The sequence below is a fragment of the Cyclopterus lumpus genome, chromosome 21, assembly GCF_009769545.1.
Source record: "Cyclopterus lumpus isolate fCycLum1 chromosome 21, fCycLum1.pri, whole genome shotgun sequence".
Lineage (NCBI taxonomy): Eukaryota > Metazoa > Chordata > Actinopteri > Perciformes > Cyclopteridae > Cyclopterus > Cyclopterus lumpus.
Genome location: NC_046986.1, coordinates 13647229 through 13668338, shown reverse-complemented (window position 1 = coordinate 13668338; position 21110 = coordinate 13647229). Strand labels below are relative to the sequence as shown.

The following is a 21110-nucleotide window of genomic DNA, read 5'->3' as shown; positions in this document are numbered from 1 at the left end:
GATGGCAGGTATTTATGTTATTCTCATGTCATTGTCCTATCAGTCCAGATCATTTCCCAAAAGACAGGGGAAGAAAATGATATGGGCAGACCAAAAGTGGGAGGGGAGCAAGAAATTGTATCTGTCAGTCAGACAAGGAGACTGCTTTTACCCCTTCCTATGATTACACGCACACACACACACGCGCACACACACACACACACACACACACACACACACACACACACACACACACACACACAATCAATTGCTTGAGTCAATTTGAGCAAGGGAAGGTTTAAAATCAATGTCAGTATGGCGAAGAGTTTTGATGTCTTCCTATCAGTTACAATAACACATTACACACATGCAGTATATACATGCAAAACTTAAATAACCTACAGAAATACACACACACATGACACTGCTTATTTTCATTTTCAGAGAATCATTCATTTTCAGGCGCAGCTGTCCCCGTATCTCACACACTCTTTTCCTTTCTCACATGCGCTGACAAGCAATCCATTTGGGGACTGTTGCAGGTGGGAGAAGAAACGTTGGCACTGAAATATTGATATTAGGCACATACCGAAAACACATCCTGAGATTCATACGTGGCAGTGGAATCCACACAGTGGAGATCACAATCTGACTTATAGGTCTTAGGGTGGATTTACCTCTAGTACAGACTTCCCTGTGGCGGTCACTGCACATGGCAAAAAAAAGAATATGGAAGAAATGGACGAAAATCGCTCCCGATATCGACAGGGAAACAATTTCAAGGGACTCTTGTATTTCCTGTCTGCTCCTCTCTTTTGCTGTCTAGCTTTCAAAATAGTTCCAGGTCAAAGTATTTCAGCCCATCCTCTCGCTCTAACCTTTCTCTTCAGGATTCCTTTCTCTCAACCGTTTCACTTCCCACCTCACACTGCCCTTCCTCATGTCAAATTAAAGTGATGGAAATGAACCTGAGGGGACGCTAATTGCAATTGTCAATCCAATCTAGCCCGGGGCTGAAAGACAGGGGCTCCCTAGCACTTCATCAGTCTTCATTAATATTGAAGGAGTTTGCTGAGGAGCAAGGGGCCAACGCAATCTGCACTCATATAACAGTGCATCAACAATTAGGAATCTGGGGAGGGCACCAATGGTGCCTGAGGGACAAATATACCAGTCAAGAAGAAATATGAAGAAAGATGTCAGAAGACAAGGATGGAGTGCAGGAAGAGAGGATGCTTTCGAATGCCATGGGAAATAGCTTGTGAAGCAAGGCAAAGCAATTTCAGAATGTTGCGTTTGGCCCACATTAAGTCGCACATGAATGACCCATCAAGTCGTAATTGTATAGATGGCACTAGCAACAGTAATGAATTTCCATTTTACTTTAAATAACATTGCACATACATCAATAAGACTGTAATATCTCTATAATAATAATCAATAGTGTGTAAAAACCTTCTACAATGTAATGCAATTCATTTACACTTAACCATTACATGAACCAACCCCTAAAGATATAACTTAACACCAAGTATTGTATTTATATGTGTACTGCTGTTACTTTTATTGTGTCCAACCCTTTACAATCCGTCTCTCTCGTGACGATAACTTGTATTATTGTTGCACGCATAAACTGTAACATGGATTTCTGACAGGCACCTGATGGCTGCATTATGGCTCGGTCACAATTTATAAACCAGCAGTCAATATTGTGAGTTGAGCTTACAGTTTTATAGGTAAAGTGTATCAAAATAAATCTGGTGAAGGCAGAAAGATGGAATGACACTTGGTCATTGATTTATGACTGGCACATACACACACAATATTGAGCTCTACACGTATTGCAATACAGCAGTTATAGAGTGTTGTTGTTACTTCCTGCAGTTTTAAGGCTCAACAAAAAAAGTATTCTTTTATATAAATTCAGTGTCTGGAGGGAGGAGACTTTTTCCATCAAAATGTCCTCCTTTGCATAACCTTCAGCTTGCAAACACTGGTGAGCTTGTTATAAACCCTGTTACATAGTATCTGTGATGGCGCTAGTAAGTGAATTCTCTGTTTGTGCACGGGTACAAAACATGTGAATATGGCCTCTGAGGTCTCATTTCAGTAGAGAAAAACAGCTCTGGTTGTACCTAGTGCACTAGGTAGCGCTTTTCAATGTTGCATACAGGTTTTTGAGTGGCTCTACTCCCCAATCCCTATTAACCGGGAGTTAAGACAACTGGGACTCTAAGAACATGGACGGAGGTTATTTCTTTAGCCTAAATTTACTCGCAGCCCCTTTGTCCATTTTGCAGATTTATTGGCATATAGATAACTTCTAACCTTGTAAAAATCTCTAACTTGACATAGAAGGTCACATTAACAGACCACTACCATCATTGTCTAGATGCCTCCTTTAGTACAGGTGTTAGGGCATGAGCTGTCACACACACTAATAAAATAATGATGTAGATATTAATGTTATCATGCAGCCTCATTCCAATTGTGCATTTTAAGGACAATACCTTAGTGTAGTATTGGACTGCCTGATATTGAAAAATATCCATAATATTTTTTTGAGAGATTAGCATATTGTCAAAAAAGACTCTACTTGCAAGATGAAAACAAATGATACGAAACAAAGCAAGTGATTAATGTGTTGCAGGGAAGAACAATACAAATGGAAAGTAACGAAGGCGGTTGTGGAGCAGATATTCTTATCCATAATGTGCATCTGTAACATAACATCTGAATATGCAGTGTTTGTTGTCCAGATCCCTAGCTTCATTTACATTTTCTCTTTTCTCTCAAACTTCTCTTTCAAAAAGAACACAAGGCCTATTGGAAATATTAAAGGTTTCCATTTGGAAATGACAATTCCATAATTTATTAGCAGCTACAGGGACAGAGGAGAGGAGTCAGTGAAACGGTGCTGCACTGCTAAGCAATCTGATCACTGCACTAATATCGGGGGGCGGGAGGGGATTACATGTTTACTAATGGTTGCAATGGCAAGACAAACAATCTAATCTAACTGTGGGTTTCTACTGGGACTTGGGAGAGGGAAAAATGAATATTTCATGTACACAGATCAGTTCATGAGCACACATGAGGAAGTGACATGAGGGAAACAAAGAGATTTCAAAGTGCGTGTTTGGTCTCCTCTGTCCCATTCACAAAACAAAAATATTACACTAACATGTTGAGCAGGGCCCAACTTGTCATTTCAATGTCTTATCGTGCATACATTCAGAATGGAAATGTATGTTCTGCTTTTGATATGAGAGAAGGATTAAAAATAATGAGAATATAGATTTTGGAGTGAATTAAACGTCTACTGTGTGTGGTTAAAACTCACTGTTGTGCCATTGGTTTGGATGTGCATATGTGAGAGCATCCGTGCTGAAATGCATTGCGTTATTAATCACAGTGCGTTGATTCATCTGTCGTGAAGGCAGTTTGGAAGATGGACTCTATTTACTGCTAAAGCTGTTTGAGGGGCTTTGGGAGGCAGCCATCAATCTCTTGGCTATCTAGAAAAGAAAGAGCCAATGCACAGGCATCAGTTTCAATCACCTTCCAGAGACAGGTGGTATGGCACGCTGCTGCACGATAGTTTTTTCTTCACTCCTTCTCTACCTCAAGGTGAAGTTGTGCCCCCCCCCGGGTAACCATGTTATTAATGTGTTTTATCATAATAATAATATTCCCTAAAAATACACACTGCACCCTGCCCTCTTGCTCCCTTGCTGTTTGGCACCCTGTGTTCCTAATTAGCGTCTTCAATTAACCCATGTTAATTGGCAAGCACGGAAAGGTCGAGGAACCTGGCAAGCTAGCGCCACAGGGAGCCGTTTTGTAAATGAGTGGTTGTGTAAGATAAAAGTATGCAGGTAAAAAGGGAAAGTAGTCAAAAGCACCTTTAACCTCAACGTGCAATGTCTTGTCTTCATGTAATATCAGCTTGCACTGATAAGACAATGCTAAAAGTGGGAGTGTGAATGTTGTTTTACAGATTGGTGCTTTCATGTGGTTAAACAACAATCAGACACATAATTCTGCCCCCCTCCCCACACACACCATATTTTTTTCATCTGAGTCAGTGGGGCCTATTACCTCTGCGGGGGTCTAATGGTAGCATTTACCATCCATTGCGGCCTCTTTCTCAATATTATCTTGGTTTTGTTTGGCTTCGTAGGGGGTGTTGTCAGTATTACTCTGCACACATTGCAGAACATTTAATGAATCTGTCTTGATGTGCTTCTTTAATCAAGCTTGATTGTTTTAGGCCATACAAATACACAAGAGAAGACGAGCGACCCAATTACTTTTACCTGTTGTAAACAAACAATTTTGCCATATTAACTTCAAATTATTGCTGTAAGGCACACAATATGAAAGAAAACAGAGTATGCCTTATTGTGGGAATCTGCAAGCCTCTGTAGCCCAGTTCATTCACACAGCAATACCAGCCAATGAATGAATGCAGTCAGCACTTTACTGTAACACCAGGGGAGCTCCCCAGCCCCCCCGAAAGACTGGAATCAATTGGAGTTGGATGGCGTTAGCTGAACAGAGTGCAAGCAGAACGGTCTAGGGTGATGTTCCTGAGAAGCGGAAGGCCAACAAAGGTCAATGATAGCAGCTGATTTCACCAAAGAAACAGGCAGTTTTGATTTCTCTCTCCTGCAGATTTCACAACAGTAACTCCTTCTGACCACTCATTACCACACTATTACTGCTCTGGCCCCTGACGGGCTGAGGCCTGTCATCACCTGCTAATCACAGAACAACGGTCCCCTCAGCCTTCTCTCGTTCATCTACTACATCACACTGCTGCCTACATAATGCTCAAGTGCAAGTTACCATGTGAAACACATGTACCTCCATTTTACAGTGGGAGTCAGTTGGCTCACATACCTAGTTCAGAAATAAGATGATTACAAAAAGTGCTCTTAAATATCGGAACATTTTCCGATATTTTTATACATTTTCTGAGGTGGGAATTCATTTTCAGTGCAACTGCACGAGTCCTTCTCTGTCTGTGAATCACGTTTAATCAAAAAAGGGATTAGCCAGATCAAGGTTTTGGGATTTTGATTATTCTATGCCTCAGACCACAATGGTATGAGCGTACAATCAGTTAGACACTCTGAGGAGGGAGGAAGTCTGATTACCCCCGATTATAGCACAATTCCTCACTTCTTATCATTGGCAATGTAGACACTAATCTGAGTGCTGATTGGTTGAAAAGGATCCAAGCACAGGGCATTCTCTCTGCAACAAGGTCACATGAAAAGAGAGTTCACATTCTGAACTTTTTACTCAGATTTAGAAAATTACTTGTACGAACGATACAAAAAGTGGATGTTTGGATGGTTAATCTCATGTATTCTCAGTGTGTTGCAATCTGAGTTTCTCTGTGCCTTCTATTTTTAGTCAGGTAGGCTGTGCATGCACTTTGGTGTATGTGAGTCCCTCTGTTGTGTCCATCTGGTTAGCAAACTGTGTGCTCATAGAGAAGTTACTTACCACTGATAACGCTGTACCAAGCCGTGGAGTCATGGCAGGAGCGTGGAACCCTCCGGTTCTCTCTCAGGTAAACTCTACTAGCTTCTGTTTGCACTGTTTCAGTTGTTTGCACTGTTCGTGCTATTAGCACTATTAGCTGCTAGCCACTGTCTCCATGTTGAGAGCCGTGTGGAGGCAATTCATATGTTCTGAATTCTATTTAGAGTAGTCTAATAATGGTATCAATCCAAATAGAAGTATATTTTGTCTACTGAAATCACACAAAGCCAGGAGGGATGACTGTGCATACGTTTGTGCAAGCTGAAGCCATCACTGGCTGTAGGCCTATCCCCTTCCAATCACCAGCCTGACAGTTGTATCTGGGTCAGCTTTTTCAAATGAATCAAGCACATTGACAAGAATGTTGGGCATGTATGTACAAGTTCAATTCACAACCAGTTTACTGTCTAATTATTTTCCCTACTTACTCTGAGGAAGGTGAGGTCTCGACTGCGGTCGATGCTTGTGATCTCAAGGTTGCCCATTACGACTTCACAGTTCTCGTAGTATTTCCTCAAGGTGCGGTACTGCTGCTCAAGGTCCGACAGGGTGCTCAGCTTGTTCTCTGTGCCAGCACATTCTAGGAAAAGAAGGGCACAGAGGGATAACACAGTGTTAATACAGCAGGGTTTGATTGGAAAAACACACACACACACACACACAGGGTCCGAATTTTCCACAGTTTTCACTGAGAAAAAAGCTTAAACGTTGTACGAACTGCGGTCACCTTGATATGATTTTTCTTGTGAAGTGAATGTATTCTAAAGACTACTAACAACAGCAACTGAAGGGATTTAATATACAAAAAAAACTATTTTTTTGTTTTCATGTGCCAGGCTTGTGGTGCAATAGTCATCAGAGACAATATAGTGTGAACATGAGCCCATGAGCTGGTCTGGTCATGTAAGACCAGGAAGTCACTGGAGCTCACGATACCCCAACCACACGTCGAATCTCCTATTGGGGAACGCAGAGCACATGGATGCTCTTCAGCTACTAGCTGTGCTGCTCATTTCACAAGTAATTAAACAGACCCATTTTCCAAATACACACACCAAACCTCATGACGACACAATCTGTCCAATCAGCTGTTACTGCCCACTCTAGCATACAAAAGTGCATGTGTATGTATGTATGTATCTATGTATGTATGTGTAGACTCAGATTAAGAAAAAAAAGCACTAAATCCATACGTCTGTGTAAGAAAAAGACAGCTATGTGTAAACACCTAAACAACAATCCACCAACATGAAACTTTTGCAGCTGTTGCTTATCGAGTTTAGATTGAAGACTTCATTGAGAGTGTCCTTCTGGACTTAAAACACAAGCCACGTTGACAGCATTACGCGCCCTGACTCTTTTAATCCAAGCATGTTTTGTAAAGCTGCTGAATTGGAGCCAACCTTAAGATATAAACACCCGACACTTGTTCTTTCGAAGCATAATAATCTAGTTTCATTTGCATTGCCATGGCGGTGTGGTTTCTTCCGCCTGCACCCTCTCGATGACAGAGAAGCCATCGGTGTGACGGAGGGGTGGCAGGTCTTTCCCTGAGTCTTGTCACACTGTCACCCATGAGCAGTTACCTCTCTCTCTCTCTGAACACCTCCACCCGGAAAGATCTTAACTGGCGCTTTGCATTTTAATCCACGATACCTTACACACCCTATAATGTATATTACCCTTTGCTTCCCTTTTTATAACACATACCCCCCCAATTCAACCTGGATATTTGCACTTTACCCTCTTGGCTAGCAATAAATTAAGCTTAGCTCATTTACCCTTTATCTCAACACACGCAGTCTGTGGCAAAATCTTTCAATTCTATTTCCTATTTCCTCACCATCAATACATCACAGAAATGTATGGGGTAAGGAGGATTTAGCCTGAAGGCAATACAAGTTGTAATGACAAATGGAATTGTGTTCAAACACTTCCACATCCGAGCAGATATTAGATAAGTTGAATTATTCTGCTGTGACCTGGACAATAACCGTACTAGTTTGTGGTGATTAGCCAGACCATAGCATAGCATAACGTACTACTAAGGAATGATATATGACAGACCTGAGTGTTTTCAATAACAGTTAGCGTAGGCTTGAGGGGAAAAGAGTGGAGGGTGAGGTGGGGGTCATAAAGTGTGGATAGGTGTAATAAACTGTTATTGCACCCTTGGGCCAGGGTACCGAGATCAGAGGAATGGGACATTGTGGCATGTGGCGTCTGGTGAAATGTACTTTTTTATACCAATATGCTTCCTCAAGCATGCATTCAGTCAGCCTGGTGACTTTGGAAACCTGTCTGGATGTGAAGTCTAAATGCTTAGTTCTTCTTCTCTCCATTAATGATTTTTAATGAAACACTATGAAATCCTACAGCTTTGCATGAGCCCGATAAAGGCGCTGACTGCCAAGTGAACCACAACAAAACCATCTGTGCAGCTCATAGGAAGTGTGAACTGTTGCAGAGCTATAGGTTATCGTTCTGGTGATATGTCTGCATGTGCATGAACATTAGCCGGCCGTAAATAATAAACCTCAGGATGTATTACCCCCTCTCACTGCATGATCAAATCGATGTGTCTTCATACTCAATATGTAACACCTGAGCCTGTACATCACAGTGAAGATTGAAGAAAACACAGCCTCTGCTCTTTATATTGGTGCAGCCGGCCCACCCAGGAAGACACTGAGTTGTCGACTGTTTAACGTACTGCCTATGATGCGGGAATAGACTTCAACAGATGAATCTTCACATTGTTTAAAAACTTACGGCTGCTCAATAAAAGAGAATCCATCTTATCTGTTTGATGGATTTCCCTCCCAGGAACACTTAAAGCAGAGAATGCCAATGAGGTTCATTCGCTCTATTCCATATAAGGTATATTTGCCAGTGTGAGTAAATTGATTCAATTTATTTGCAGTTAATCTTATCTCAAAAGTGATGGATTAAGGCAATGAATCATAATAATTCAGGGTTTTCCAATACATGTAATTAAAGAGAAGACTCTGAGTCGATGGGTGGAATTTCATATCTGGATCAATTCATATGGTCGAGAAGATAATTTAGTTGGTTTTGCTTTTTTATGCAATGCTTTGACAGAGGCAGCGAGCTTGTGAGTAAGCTGGTTTACCCCCCTCATTACTTCATAAATGATAACGAACATATTGGAATATAGACGAGGCAAAATTGCATTAACCTTGTGTTAGTGGGCACCAAATATCAGAAGTGACAAGGTAATAAGAGCTCTAGATGTATACATAAAGACAGAAGCCAGACGTATCTCCATTAAATATGACTCTATTCTCTATCCATTTATCTTTCTCTCACAAGTCAGTCACAAACCTTCTGAGGGGCAGATGGGTTGGTAGCTGGTTTTAAATGGCTTCCATGCAGCCCCCATGTGTCTCCAACAGACAACCAGCAGACCAGAATGTATCTATCACACTCTCTGACACAATCGTAGTGTCACAGTCAGATATAGAGGAAATGCAAACAGTGAGCTCTCTCCATAAAGACAAAACTGAGAAAAAAAAAGTTGAAATGTTTGCAGAGACTGAAAAGCTCCAGAGCCCCATTTTCATCCATTTTTCTTATAAAAATCCTCATCAGGATTAAGTTGGCACTGCACTGCTGTGGTTCCTGCTCCTTGCCCAAGTCATTTCATAGGTAGTGCACACAACAACTTCATCAATAGTGCCTTGTGCGATTATTGAATGCCTATAAAGCTGGCGAGTCTCAGAGGTTTATAGGCTCCTGCCAAGGAAGCCGGCAAAAGGTCATCCCAACAGCCAGTAACTGACTGAATTAAATAAAGTTGCAAATGTCACTTCCATAAGTAAACACTGTCAATAGCTGAGCTTGGCTAACGTGCCTCGAATAAACAGGGGGACCTTGTAGAAGTAGCACTCAAACACTGTCTCTCAAAGGACAATGATTACTACATTTTCTGTCACCGAAAATAAAAAAAGGGCCACATCTGAGGTCAGAGCTGTCCTTTGTCCCGTAAATGTCCCCCAGATGAGCTTTTCTGGCTAAGTATGAGTTACAAGCCACTGCTTCTGATGGCAATCATGGCCCAGATTATTGTCCATCTGCTGAGCGGCTTAATAAGCATCAGAAACAGTAACTAGATGAGTGTTTCGTGATGACGGCACGGTCCAGTAACGCTAACCTCTCACTGCCCTCTGAGCTCTGGTCACCTACCAACAACGCTGTCGCTGTCTCCATATGGTGGATCATACATTAGCATTCATCCCGTCGCTGGTGCACACAGGACCAAAACCACGTGGGACTTTTCCATAGAGTGATGCTTGCAGCTGCCAGAGTGTGCACCTTTTGCTAACAGATTGACTACATGTCTGATGTATTTAAAATGTGACTAACAAGTGGTGCATGGGTATGATCAGTGCACGTACTGTATTGTTTAGTCTCACCGTCCTCATTAACCCTCGTTCCTGCAACAGGCTCTCATTAGCAGGGCTCTATTCGGACTTGGAGAATAAAAGACCTTAAAAACACTGGGAAAATAAATAGCAATACGAGATTTTTAGAATGCAAAGAAGAGAGCCTGCCATTAACTCATGTGAATATATGCATTAATACCCTGTGGGAAGTGTGTAAACATGTATTTACCTTCCACGACATCCCTGTATTGAACTACGGTACATTTAGAACACTCTCTTTTATCCTTTCTAAATAGCTATTCACACTCTCATTCATTATCTCTGATGTTTGGTGTGACCGAGTGTTCAATGCTACTATCGCTGGCGGTGGGAGAGCCCGGTGTTGCAGAAGGGAGAACAGATGGAGGGAGTGGAGTTTTTAAATGGAAGCATGCAAACCGTAATCAAGCCACTGATAAAACACTATACTGTCTCCTATGTCTGTCGGTGAGTTTGTTTGTTGTTAGTTTTGATGATGGTTACTGTTGCTATTAAATACATAAACAGCCATTGCAGCCATGTGACAATGTGGAACTCGGTATGTATATTTCATATATTTGGATATGACAATTTGGGAAATTTCTAATACTCTTAAGACTTAACTTAAGATGGCATTTCAAATCTTATGTCATTATTTGAACACATCATATGTCTAATTCAGTGGTCCAGGGAGTTACCATGATTATTTTCTTACTGTGGGGACACCAGTCAGTCCAATGCCTGGAAGTTTGAAGGCTGCACTCTGTCCATTTATTCACTAGTCTCACCATCGGGTTTTCCGTATCTCTGTAAGATTTAAACTCGTCTCCAGACAAGAGAAATATATCCAAGTCACAGGGGAGTGATTGGCTGACACTGACATACACCTCATTACCCCACATTCTCTTTCTGCTTCTCCTTGACTGAATGCACTGCTGACAGTATGTCTAGTGAAATGCCCTTTAGACCCTACACTGGCCAGTACATGTATGGATGTGTGCGTGAGTGTGTGTGTGTGTGTGTGTGTGTATATCTGTGTGTGTATGTGTGTGTCTGTGTGTGTGTGTGTGTGTGTTTGTGTGTGAGTGTGTGTGTTCAGTGTATTTACCAGGCTAAAGTAATTTAGAGAAAAAAAGTTTACTTTTTACTCCAAACTCTGTTAGTTTATAATTCTACTTAATTTTAGATTATTTAGCATTTCCGGTACATGTACCTATTTTCAATGCCCTGTGACAATAGTCAGCTCTGTGAGTTTTTAAACATGTAAAAGTCTGAAAGTATTCAAGTACTCCAAGTTAAAAAAAAATAGTTGTAAAGAGTTGCGTGATGATCCCACCTGCTGCATCACAGCGGATTCAAATGTCAGTCACCCTCCTGCACACGTCTTAGTTTTCTTTATAGTTTACACTTAATAGCTCATTTTACTGATACTGCTAGTTCTTGCTGCTGGAGGGAAGCTTGGCAGATGGGAGCAAAATATGCACCCTCTAAACAGAGCTTTTGAAGACCAGAATGTACCAAGTACCAAGTGCCCAGCACATCATGGGGGGGATTAGTATTTCACATTTTAAAGTTCAGTTCTGTTAAGTCTACCCCTCTTATCTAATCAACCTGACTCGTCAACTTGGTCCGTCACAATCTATAAATGCTTTTTTTCCCCTATGAAATGGCATGTGTCTTTGCACTTAACATGTAGAAGGGATTTACATGTGAGAAACCTAGATAATGATGTGATAAACTGGCATTGCATCTACGAAGTGATCTTTGTCAACAAACTGGAAACCAGTCTGATGTTTGATGCTTTTTCCCTTGATTTTTGTAGGACTGTTTTGTAAGTTGCCATTGCAAACTGTTAATATAATACAGTTATTCAGCAACACTAGATGGAACTGCTTTTCAAGTGTTGATTTTGTGTTGCTTATTCATGGAAGATTATAGTGAACTGAGAAGCTTTGTATGAGCACATTTAGAAAAGCAAGGAATGATACAAAAGCTATGGTTATCTGTGATTATTGAGTTTCTCTGGTCGCTTAGCTTCCATGAGAAACAACTATGTCTAGTTGATATGAGGTGATGATGCAATTTCCTTTTGTGAGACTCAAATACAAGGACATGACTGAATCATAAGTACAAAATCCAAACAGTATTCAAAATGCTAAATAAAAAGGCTAAAGATAACGTGAACACGTGGACTGTGACCAATAAGATATGTTCATTGATTTGTGGTAATGTGGTATGTGGTAATACCAGGGATGACGTTGGGTGTTGTTCAAGCAAGTTAATGGCCATTGGAATGCGGTACGAAAAGAAGAAGCCGACAACATGCAATGCGGAGCGAGCCTGACAGAAGTCAGTCCAGCTTTAGACTCCTCCCATTGTGGGATATGAAATTAATCTAAATGAAAGTGGCAGGGAAGAGGGAAGAAGAGAGGGTTGAACTGTTGGGTTATGTCCACGAGAAGAAGAAGGATAGAATATCTCAAACATATGTCATACATTCTACCAACCAGTGCAGGAGAAAATAAACCAGGTTAAGTGAGACGCTGACAATAAGAGATGCTGCTTTTCAGAACTAAATAGCACCAAAAGCAACTTCAACATTTTCTCCACAGTCCTCATGATCAAGGAAGTGGGTTGAGATATTCTTTAGTTGAAGGAATTGTCTCCCCTTAAGCACATTTTGAAGCAGCCAATGAAGGCCCTTCCAAGGTGGCTCTGGATAGTGCTTTAAAGGTACGCCCACGCACTCTTTGTGCTCTCTGAGCTTGATTGTGGAGTGCTTGATCGAGTCAGTTTAACCTCCTCTATGATGGAGTGGATCAGGCCTCTCAGAAAGCAGCTATATGACAAGTTTAGCATGTTGCCCAGAGAGGACTGGTTGACCCTCTTCACAGGCACCTGTATTCCCTCCTCCTGAACATTTACTGCCAAGTATTTTTGATTAAATATCATGCCAGGAAGTTTGGCATGGCAGCTTCTCTCAGTACGACTTCTCGAGCTCTGACAACTCAGCCAACAACAACGAGAACCTCACAGCTGACTTTGGTGGTGTTGTTAGATGAATGGCAGACCAGGGTTACTAGGACATTATGCTTTGGATCATCTTTACAAAACATGGTTGGACTCAAGAGTTAAGATACATTAAGGAACATTAATCAAGTATGCCCAGTTGTGTTTTTTTCAGCATGTTTCTTAATATGTAATACAATTGTACATGAAGTCTAAATACAATCACATTTTCAGGAGGTCACTGTGAAGACAATAGACAATCAGTAAATTCACACGGCCTGTGTCCAAAACTCCCAACAGGAGAGTGATTTGCACTCATGTTATTAAACCTGTTTTAGACTGAACCTTTTGTGTGTGCAGGCACCGTGCAGTGAATGCTTGTGTGCGTGTGTGTGTGTTATGTGTGTGTCTGTGCACACACATTCACATGTGCATTTGAGGCTTTGCGTGTGATTACTGTATTAAATGGTAGAATCACCTGACTGTTCTTGAGCTTCAGGCAGAGCCTCTCCAATCACACACAGTTTTTTTTAAAAGTTTTCCCAGGGAGGTTTTGCCTTTGCTATGGCGGTCTCAAAAGCTCCTTGGTAACACAAGGTGGAATTAAATGTATGCTCTTTATATGCTAATAGTAGAAACAGTAAACCCCTGAGGTAGTTCATATCCCAGTAGTCTGCAAAAAAGAGACTGTAGATAGGCTGAGCAATGGGGTCAAATGATCAGCTCACATCCTAAATGTGGGTGTATGTGTGTGAAAGAGGGAGAACACTTGGTGTGTGTGTGTGTGTGTGTGTGTGTGCGTGTGTGTGTGTGTGTGGTGGCGCTGAACTTTTCTGTTTCCAGCAACATGCTGACAAACTTGACTGGACCTCAGGGGGCAATCAGCAGTACATGCACACATACACAATGGAGCTATATGTAGAGATCACTTTTGTTTTTATAATTCACACTCGGCGTCAACGTAAAGGCTAAGACCTATGAAGGTAAGAAAAATACCTTTGACTTAACACACACTTACACAAATAGTCAAACTACACACACACAAACATACACAAACACAAACTCACTCATAACCATAAGAATTAAAGGATCGGCCACATGTGACTTGTTGATGTTAAAATATTACATGCACAACCTTTAACATCTGACTTTATCTTTGTCTCCTCTCATCTTCCTTCAGTTTAGACCCCTATTTTTCTATCCTCTTCAATTTTGATCTTTTTTTAAATTTCCGATGTATTGCACGACTACATTTATATTCTCAACCTGTCCCACTGTGGTATTAATCCCAATTTCAGTGGGTCAGATATTTACCAGGGGTTAACCTGCAAATTGCTGCCAGAAAGTCGCCCCATAATATAAGTTAATAGGTATTCTATTGATGTCCTCCTGGGAGATAGCTATCTTCATTAGGCATGAAAAAGTGACGGAGGTGTTCATTGTGTAAAAAGGAGACATTTTGTTTCAACACACTGTATCCAGGAAAAGTCTTAACTTCATGCACTTTCTCTGCAACTCCTTAGTTCACATTCATACGCAGTCACATTCACAGCAGGAGCTGTATCTTCTACTGTTGGCCACTGAACAGCTCCACGGGGGCAGCCGTGGGGTTAAGCACACTGCTGTAAGGCTCATGGGTAGTGGTTGGGGAGTGGGGGAGAGGGGGAGAGGGGGAGTGCAACTCTCATACTTTCCTCACAAACCTTTTTTTCTAACAAGTCTGGAGATATAAATCCTCGACCTTCCATCTGCAGTCCTCCATCTCTTGCCTCTGGGCTTCTACCACTTCCTCTTTCCCATCTCTCTCTCTCTCCCTCTCTCTCTTTCCCTCTCCCTCTTTCCCTCTCTCTCTTCCGTGATTTGGGCTCAGGCGTGTCAATCCATTCTAGCCCCCATTCTATAAATCCGTTCTTTTTTAGACAGCATCTGGGAGGACACTATCAGTTAAGCCAGCAGGCCCGTCACAGTGTTGCTTCATATTCTTCACGACTCCAGTGCATCCCAGTTTCCAGCCCCCACGTGTGGTCCTACCCATGAATCTTAATCTTGTACCCAAACAGTTGCCATCAATTATTCTGGCTGCTACTGCTAACTCTTCCCCTGCCTCCCATTTCTCCCCATTAAAAAGAGCTTTTTTTTCTCCTCCTCGCTGTGACGGAATTGCCTCGCTCGCTTACCCGGGAAACGACTTCTCAGCAGGCGTGGGGACCCGGGACTTCCCACAGGTGGAATGGATGCATGTGCGAGTTTCTGTGTTTATTGTACATGTGCCTGCGAGCATATGTGATTCTCTGCGAGAGTCAATTACCTTGCAAGAAAATGTTCGGAAGCAGAGAGCTCATCAAGCTGTGTAGCATCAAGACAGAAAATGAAATGAAATCCAAATCGTACAGATACAAATTACTGCAAAATCTCCAAAACCCATTCGATGGTGACAGGATTTAACCAGAACTATGGTATTTGTCAAAGCAATCATTTTGCTGTAAAAGTTGTTTCAAAATAGTCGAAGGAGTTGATCCAGGTGGTAACATTCCAAATCAGCTCACTGGATGATTTTCAAGATGTTAAACAGTTCTGGCTCGGCAAATAAACCCTGACATTAACCAAACGTTCATTAGAGATTAGTTTAGTTCCTTCTATTTGTGATGTCATATCATAATGGTCACTGATTGGGGAGAAATGATCTGAACTTTCTGGAAAGTTTTTAATTTGTGTGTTTTTTTGTGTGTTTTTTCACGTTTGTCATACTCCAGTCAGTGTCAAAAGAAAATCAGAACGAATACAATTAGACGATTAACAAAGAGTTTCCCTCATAAAGAAGAGGAAGAAAAGAAAAGCTGGCAACTCTGTGCACCGAAAATTAATTATACTTATTTTGCTTATTGAACAAGCAGACATCTCTGGGTATCTCTCTTTTCTCAGCCTGTCAGATGTGACACTATTTGCCATTCAGGAGACTGCATGTCACATGCGACAGACATGTCTGAAGCTGTCAATACGTGAGATGAAGTATTCCATTAAACCTCTGGAACACACTGACGAGCAGACAGGCTGGTTGTTTATGTGTGAGGCATCAAGATGAAAAGAAGACACTACTGGAGGTTTTTCATTGTCTGGGTGTATTACTGTTGCTCATTGCTTCTATGCAAGGTGCCTCTGTTGTCAAAACCAGCTCTAAAGAGATTTACAAAGATGTGTATGAGAGGATTCAAGTCTATATATTTTTGGGGGATTTAGAATATACCGAGACCAGTGTCTAACACCAAACTACCTCACATTTCAAAGTAAAGGTTCTGCGAGGTCTGTTTGAACTTCACTGTGCAATGCATTTCAGTAAATCCAGCTACCTGGAGGCATCGCTCGGGGCTGAAGCCCATGAAAACACAGACATCCAACTAGTTTAAGGCAGACTAACCTGAAGCACAGCATTTTAAAGAGTAGGCCTTCAAGGCTGGAATTATATTTGAATCTGCATACTTATATATATATATATATGTTTTTTTGTATGTAATGTATTATATAAATAAAAGAACATTATTTTAATAACAGAAATCTTTGTATTTTCCAAAAATATATAATTTTGGTTGCAGTGCTTCCATAATGATAATGATACATAAACATTGACTTTCCCCTGGAGTTACAACGATTTACAAAGTGACAGATAAGATCCTACACCTGCCCCTAAAGAAAATGTAAGCTTTAGATGCAGAATGACACCCACAGTTTTTATTCATTGAGGCTATTTATTGCATTACCTAATGCAAAATGAAAGAAAAATGCTTGATTAACACAACAAAGTGTGTTTTTTTTGCACTTTCTTCCCGCCACAGTGACGTAAAGTGCTACAGGACATGCAACACAGATCTCCGGCCAGCCTTTAACTAAAAAGTGTGTGATGTGTTATGCATCTTACACAAACCGATTGTTGTGCTTTTTTTATTCGCCAATTGCGATTCTGCGGCCCTGGTCACCTGGCATTCCTTTTTACTTTGCAGCGGGACCGACAACCCTTTTCATCACGCCATGGATCGATTATAATTTGTTTTAAGGCTTAGCGGATGAATGTAAATAGCCAGGCGCTGACGCTTAAAAAGATATAAGCTAACACACCAGCAGTCCAAGCAATCAGCTGGGATGCAGATAGTAAATTCAGTGTAGCTTGTAATCTATGTTCTTATTAGAGGAGAGAGCAAATACATCTTGTTATACAATGTCAGGCTCAGCAATGAATTACCAAGTGACGGAGAGCTGCAGTGGTCAGGCCAAATGGATTGTGCGGTTGTTCGGTGTGTGTGTGTAGTCACATGCATGTTGTTTTATCCAGTATGCATTTTTAAGTGTGTGTGTTTCTAGGCATCGTATTACAACTAGGAAATAGGAACATTGAAAGATAAAGTTAGAAAGCTATGTTGGCTCCACCAATTCATATGCTAAGTTAATCTTCTATTTTAATCCCATACTTACACTCCATATTACATAGTACATATAAGACATAGGGAAGTCCCTGTGAGCTGAACAGAGAGGTGAGGGTTTTTCTTTGGAGACAGGGACTGGACTTTATTCGCCCCTCATACAAATAAGAAATCCTTAACTGTCATCACTCTATCAACAGTCCAAAAACACATTAAGGAGGGACTGGCACATAACACACATTAAAGCTATAAAGGTTGGCTTCAATCACTAAACTCAACCAACCTCTATGTGTGACTATGGCCTTTAATTACATAATGCACACAACACAGTGACAAGACTATTTTGGCATACCAAAAAGGAAATGGGTGAAAAACATTATTTAGACAGAAAGGACAACACAGTTTATGTCTGTTAAAAGTGCATTTGATGAACACAATTTGATTCAGCTGATTGGTGGACTTAAAGGAAGGGAATCACAACTTTGTGTTCAACCTTCTCAATTACCTTCAACATTTCCATGGTGCTCATGGTTTCTGTGAAATGGACAGAACAATTGAATTGAGAATCATGGCGAATCCGTCTAACCATGGTAGCATATCCATTAGGGGTGTAAAGATGAACCGATACAACTCGTTAAATTGATCCAAGAGTCTGGGATATGGCTACATCGATACAATACTCTGAACCTGAATAACATTTTGAGGGGAATTGGTCAGAAAATGTATACATTCATGATAAATCCAATATATGTCTTACGTGTGATCTGTGTGTATGAGACGGAGAGAGAGAGAGAGAGAGTTGTGTGTGTGAGTGTGTGTATGTGTGTACGAAGGGAGAGACAGAGGCAGCATCAAAGTCTAATTGAGACCTGCATTTATTTGTCCACATGTGCACCCACACAGTAAAATGGACTCTGCGTCTAACTCGGCTTTCAATTGAAGTTGTACGCTAATTACCAAAGTCACATCTACATATTCGTGAGCATTCACTATTTCAAACACGTATTTAAATTTGTCCTTTTGCCGTCACCATTATTTCTAATACAGTGATTAAAATAAGCTGTGCTCAGTTCAGAAATGTCAAAACCACATAATTCTTAAGACGCTGCCTTTTTTTAATTCCCTGATGTGTTCATTGTTTGACAGACGGTCTCTCCCCGTTTGTCTTAGAGTGTACTTGTTCAGTTTTACCTCTTGCTTTGTAATATCCTGTTGATATCACTACACATACTGTTTTCTCAGAAGCACTTTGTGACATTATTGTTAAAATGTGACTTCAAAACTGATAAGATCACGCACGCTTTATTAAAGCCCACATTATTTCCAGGTTCCCTCAGAAACAAAGTGGTTTACAGACATGTCCGGCTTTGAATAAACTACCCAGATCAAAATCATACAGATTAGAATATAATTTTTATGTTTACAACTTAAAACTGAAATAAATGTCCAGAATCCAGTGAATGAGTTTTGTATATAATTATCTTTTTGTCATAAATAAAGAATCACTGCAAAAGAGCAGATGAGCCCATTTATCTAGTTTTACTACATGGGTTTTTATGCGTGGTCTATTTCGTGGCACATTTTAATGAGCTATCATATAGGAACCGGCCACCATGTAAACAGAGGGATACAGCAGAGTGGAGGGGTGAACATGATGAACAAGGTCCCTCTGCATACACTCCATGTCCATTGAACTCAAACAGACCGCCCACTTCTACCCCGTTCCTACGTCTTTTAATTGTGTGTACAGCAAGCGGGCAGATGCATCTCTGTTATAATGTGTACATCTGGGCAGCTCCTCGGCTATTCATTAACTGCGCTCTGGTGGGCCGTTGTGTAATTGTTTCTTACACCACACTGGAAGTGGCTGACCAAAGGAGCTTAGAATTAATTTTCCCCGGCCACAGCCAAGGGATTAGCTGTGCTTTTCCCTGGCAAGGCTGTTTGGCAGCCACACTTATCTGCAGCGACTTACAAGGCTTATTGAACATTAGCATGCAATTATCTTTGATGGTCTAACTTTCCTGCTGGCTGACAAGACCCAATGATTCTCTGTTAGGGCTTTTTTTCTGAAGACATGACATGAATATCAAGGTGCAAGGAAAGCAGAGAAAATAAAAAAAAATGTCATCAATGCTGAAATGGACCCTCAATAACGCTGGTGGCACACGAGAACACGTTTGAAATCCCGATTGATTTTGAAATGCTTTGCGTCGTTCATCATACACAGCTATGGATCTCACAGATTGTCTGGCCTCTCGGTTGTCGATATGTTCTGGCTGTATGCCAGCGGTGCCAGTATCAGGAACAGTTTGTGCCACACAGATTTGAATCACCATTTCACTTAAAAAACTCATAGTCTTCACGTGGAAAACCCATTCTGTTTTAATGATTAACAATCAATATGCCATTCAGGTTTTTCCAATAGATCCATGACGGGAGCACGATCCACATTATTTACGGTGGACTCTGAAAACCCCCCGAGGCTAGATGTACACTTCCATGTGTTACATTTTTTAATTTAGTTATATTTACAACAGAGACATCAAGTCCAATAATGTATGCTCTTTCCATTTCATCCTAAGTTGTGAAGCACTTTGTGAAGTTTGTTTTGATAGAATGGCAATAAACTAAACCAATCATTTCAGATTATGATGATGATAATCAATCTGATATCAATGTCAATGATGCTTTCAGTCTAGACGTGCAATAAATAGTCCCAGCTGCGCACAGTGGTCATGAATAAGGTCGGCTGCTATGGCCTTGTTGGAGAACATTCTTTTCATTGACAGTTCTCAAGGCATTGATGTGGAAATGCCTTCCAGTGTGAACATAAGAGACACCACGTGAAGCAAGGTGGTGATGGACATTACTGAATCGGTTCACAGTTTGTGCATCCCCTGCACTCATCCCACGCTGGTGTCAAAAGCTGCTAATAGTTTTAACCGAAGTGCAGTCAGTTGTTCTACTCCTTGATTACCTCAGAGCCCCCACATGCCTCCAATTAGAGACCACTCTACTTCCCTTTGGATCACTTAATTCCCTTGCACCTCTCGCTCTCTCTGTTTCCTATCCTTCGTCTATCCCCCCATTTCCTTTGATTGCCTTTTGCTCACTGTCCATGTTAAATAACTTCTCAGTGTGAGTGAGCGAGAGCGGCGATCAATTCTCTCCCTCATCAGCAGTCAATATGTTGTCGATGGGAAGAAAAGCAGAGGAGGCAACTCTTAATGATGGAGGAGATGTCATGCCTGATTTTCTCTTTATGTCTTGCTCACCTGGGGCCCTGTGATAACATTGTTATTGATCCAAGCGAGCCAGTGACGGTTGATTCAATAATGGCAGAGATGTAGCCAGAATCAAAGTCAATTACATTTATACACTGCTTTTTCAGCTGCAGATGTAACAGTTAATGTTAAAACACCTAAGTGACCGATTAGGACAACTGTGCGTGTGTGTGTTTACAAATGCAGCACCGTGTGTTCTGGCCGAGGCGAATCCTCGTCTCTTGAATGTATGCAGGCTCATTGCCTCCTCTCGTCGAATGAACACTCACACACACACACACACAGACACACACACACACACCAGCTAGAGTGTATGACCAATGACCCCCTCACTGTAAATTGACTGAATAATTAACTGCAGTCTGGCTGTCAGCATAGAAAGCAAAGGAAAAGACAGAAAAAATCCTTCATTAACCCTGAGGTATTTCAATAATAGTCATGTA

The 21110-nt window shown here is 41.2% G+C and overlaps 1 protein-coding gene across 1 annotated transcript in view; it reads right to left on the bottom strand.

Annotated features, from left to right (window-relative positions):
* LOC117750877 (receptor tyrosine-protein kinase erbB-4-like) overlaps positions 1 to 21110 on the bottom strand; it is a 268118-nt gene that overhangs the window by 132306 nt on the left and 114702 nt on the right. The window contains exon 2 of the mRNA XM_034562299.1: positions 5964 to 6115. Coding sequence (XP_034418190.1) covers positions 5964 to 6115 — 152 coding nt within the window. The remainder of the gene's footprint in view (positions 1 to 5963; positions 6116 to 21110) is intronic.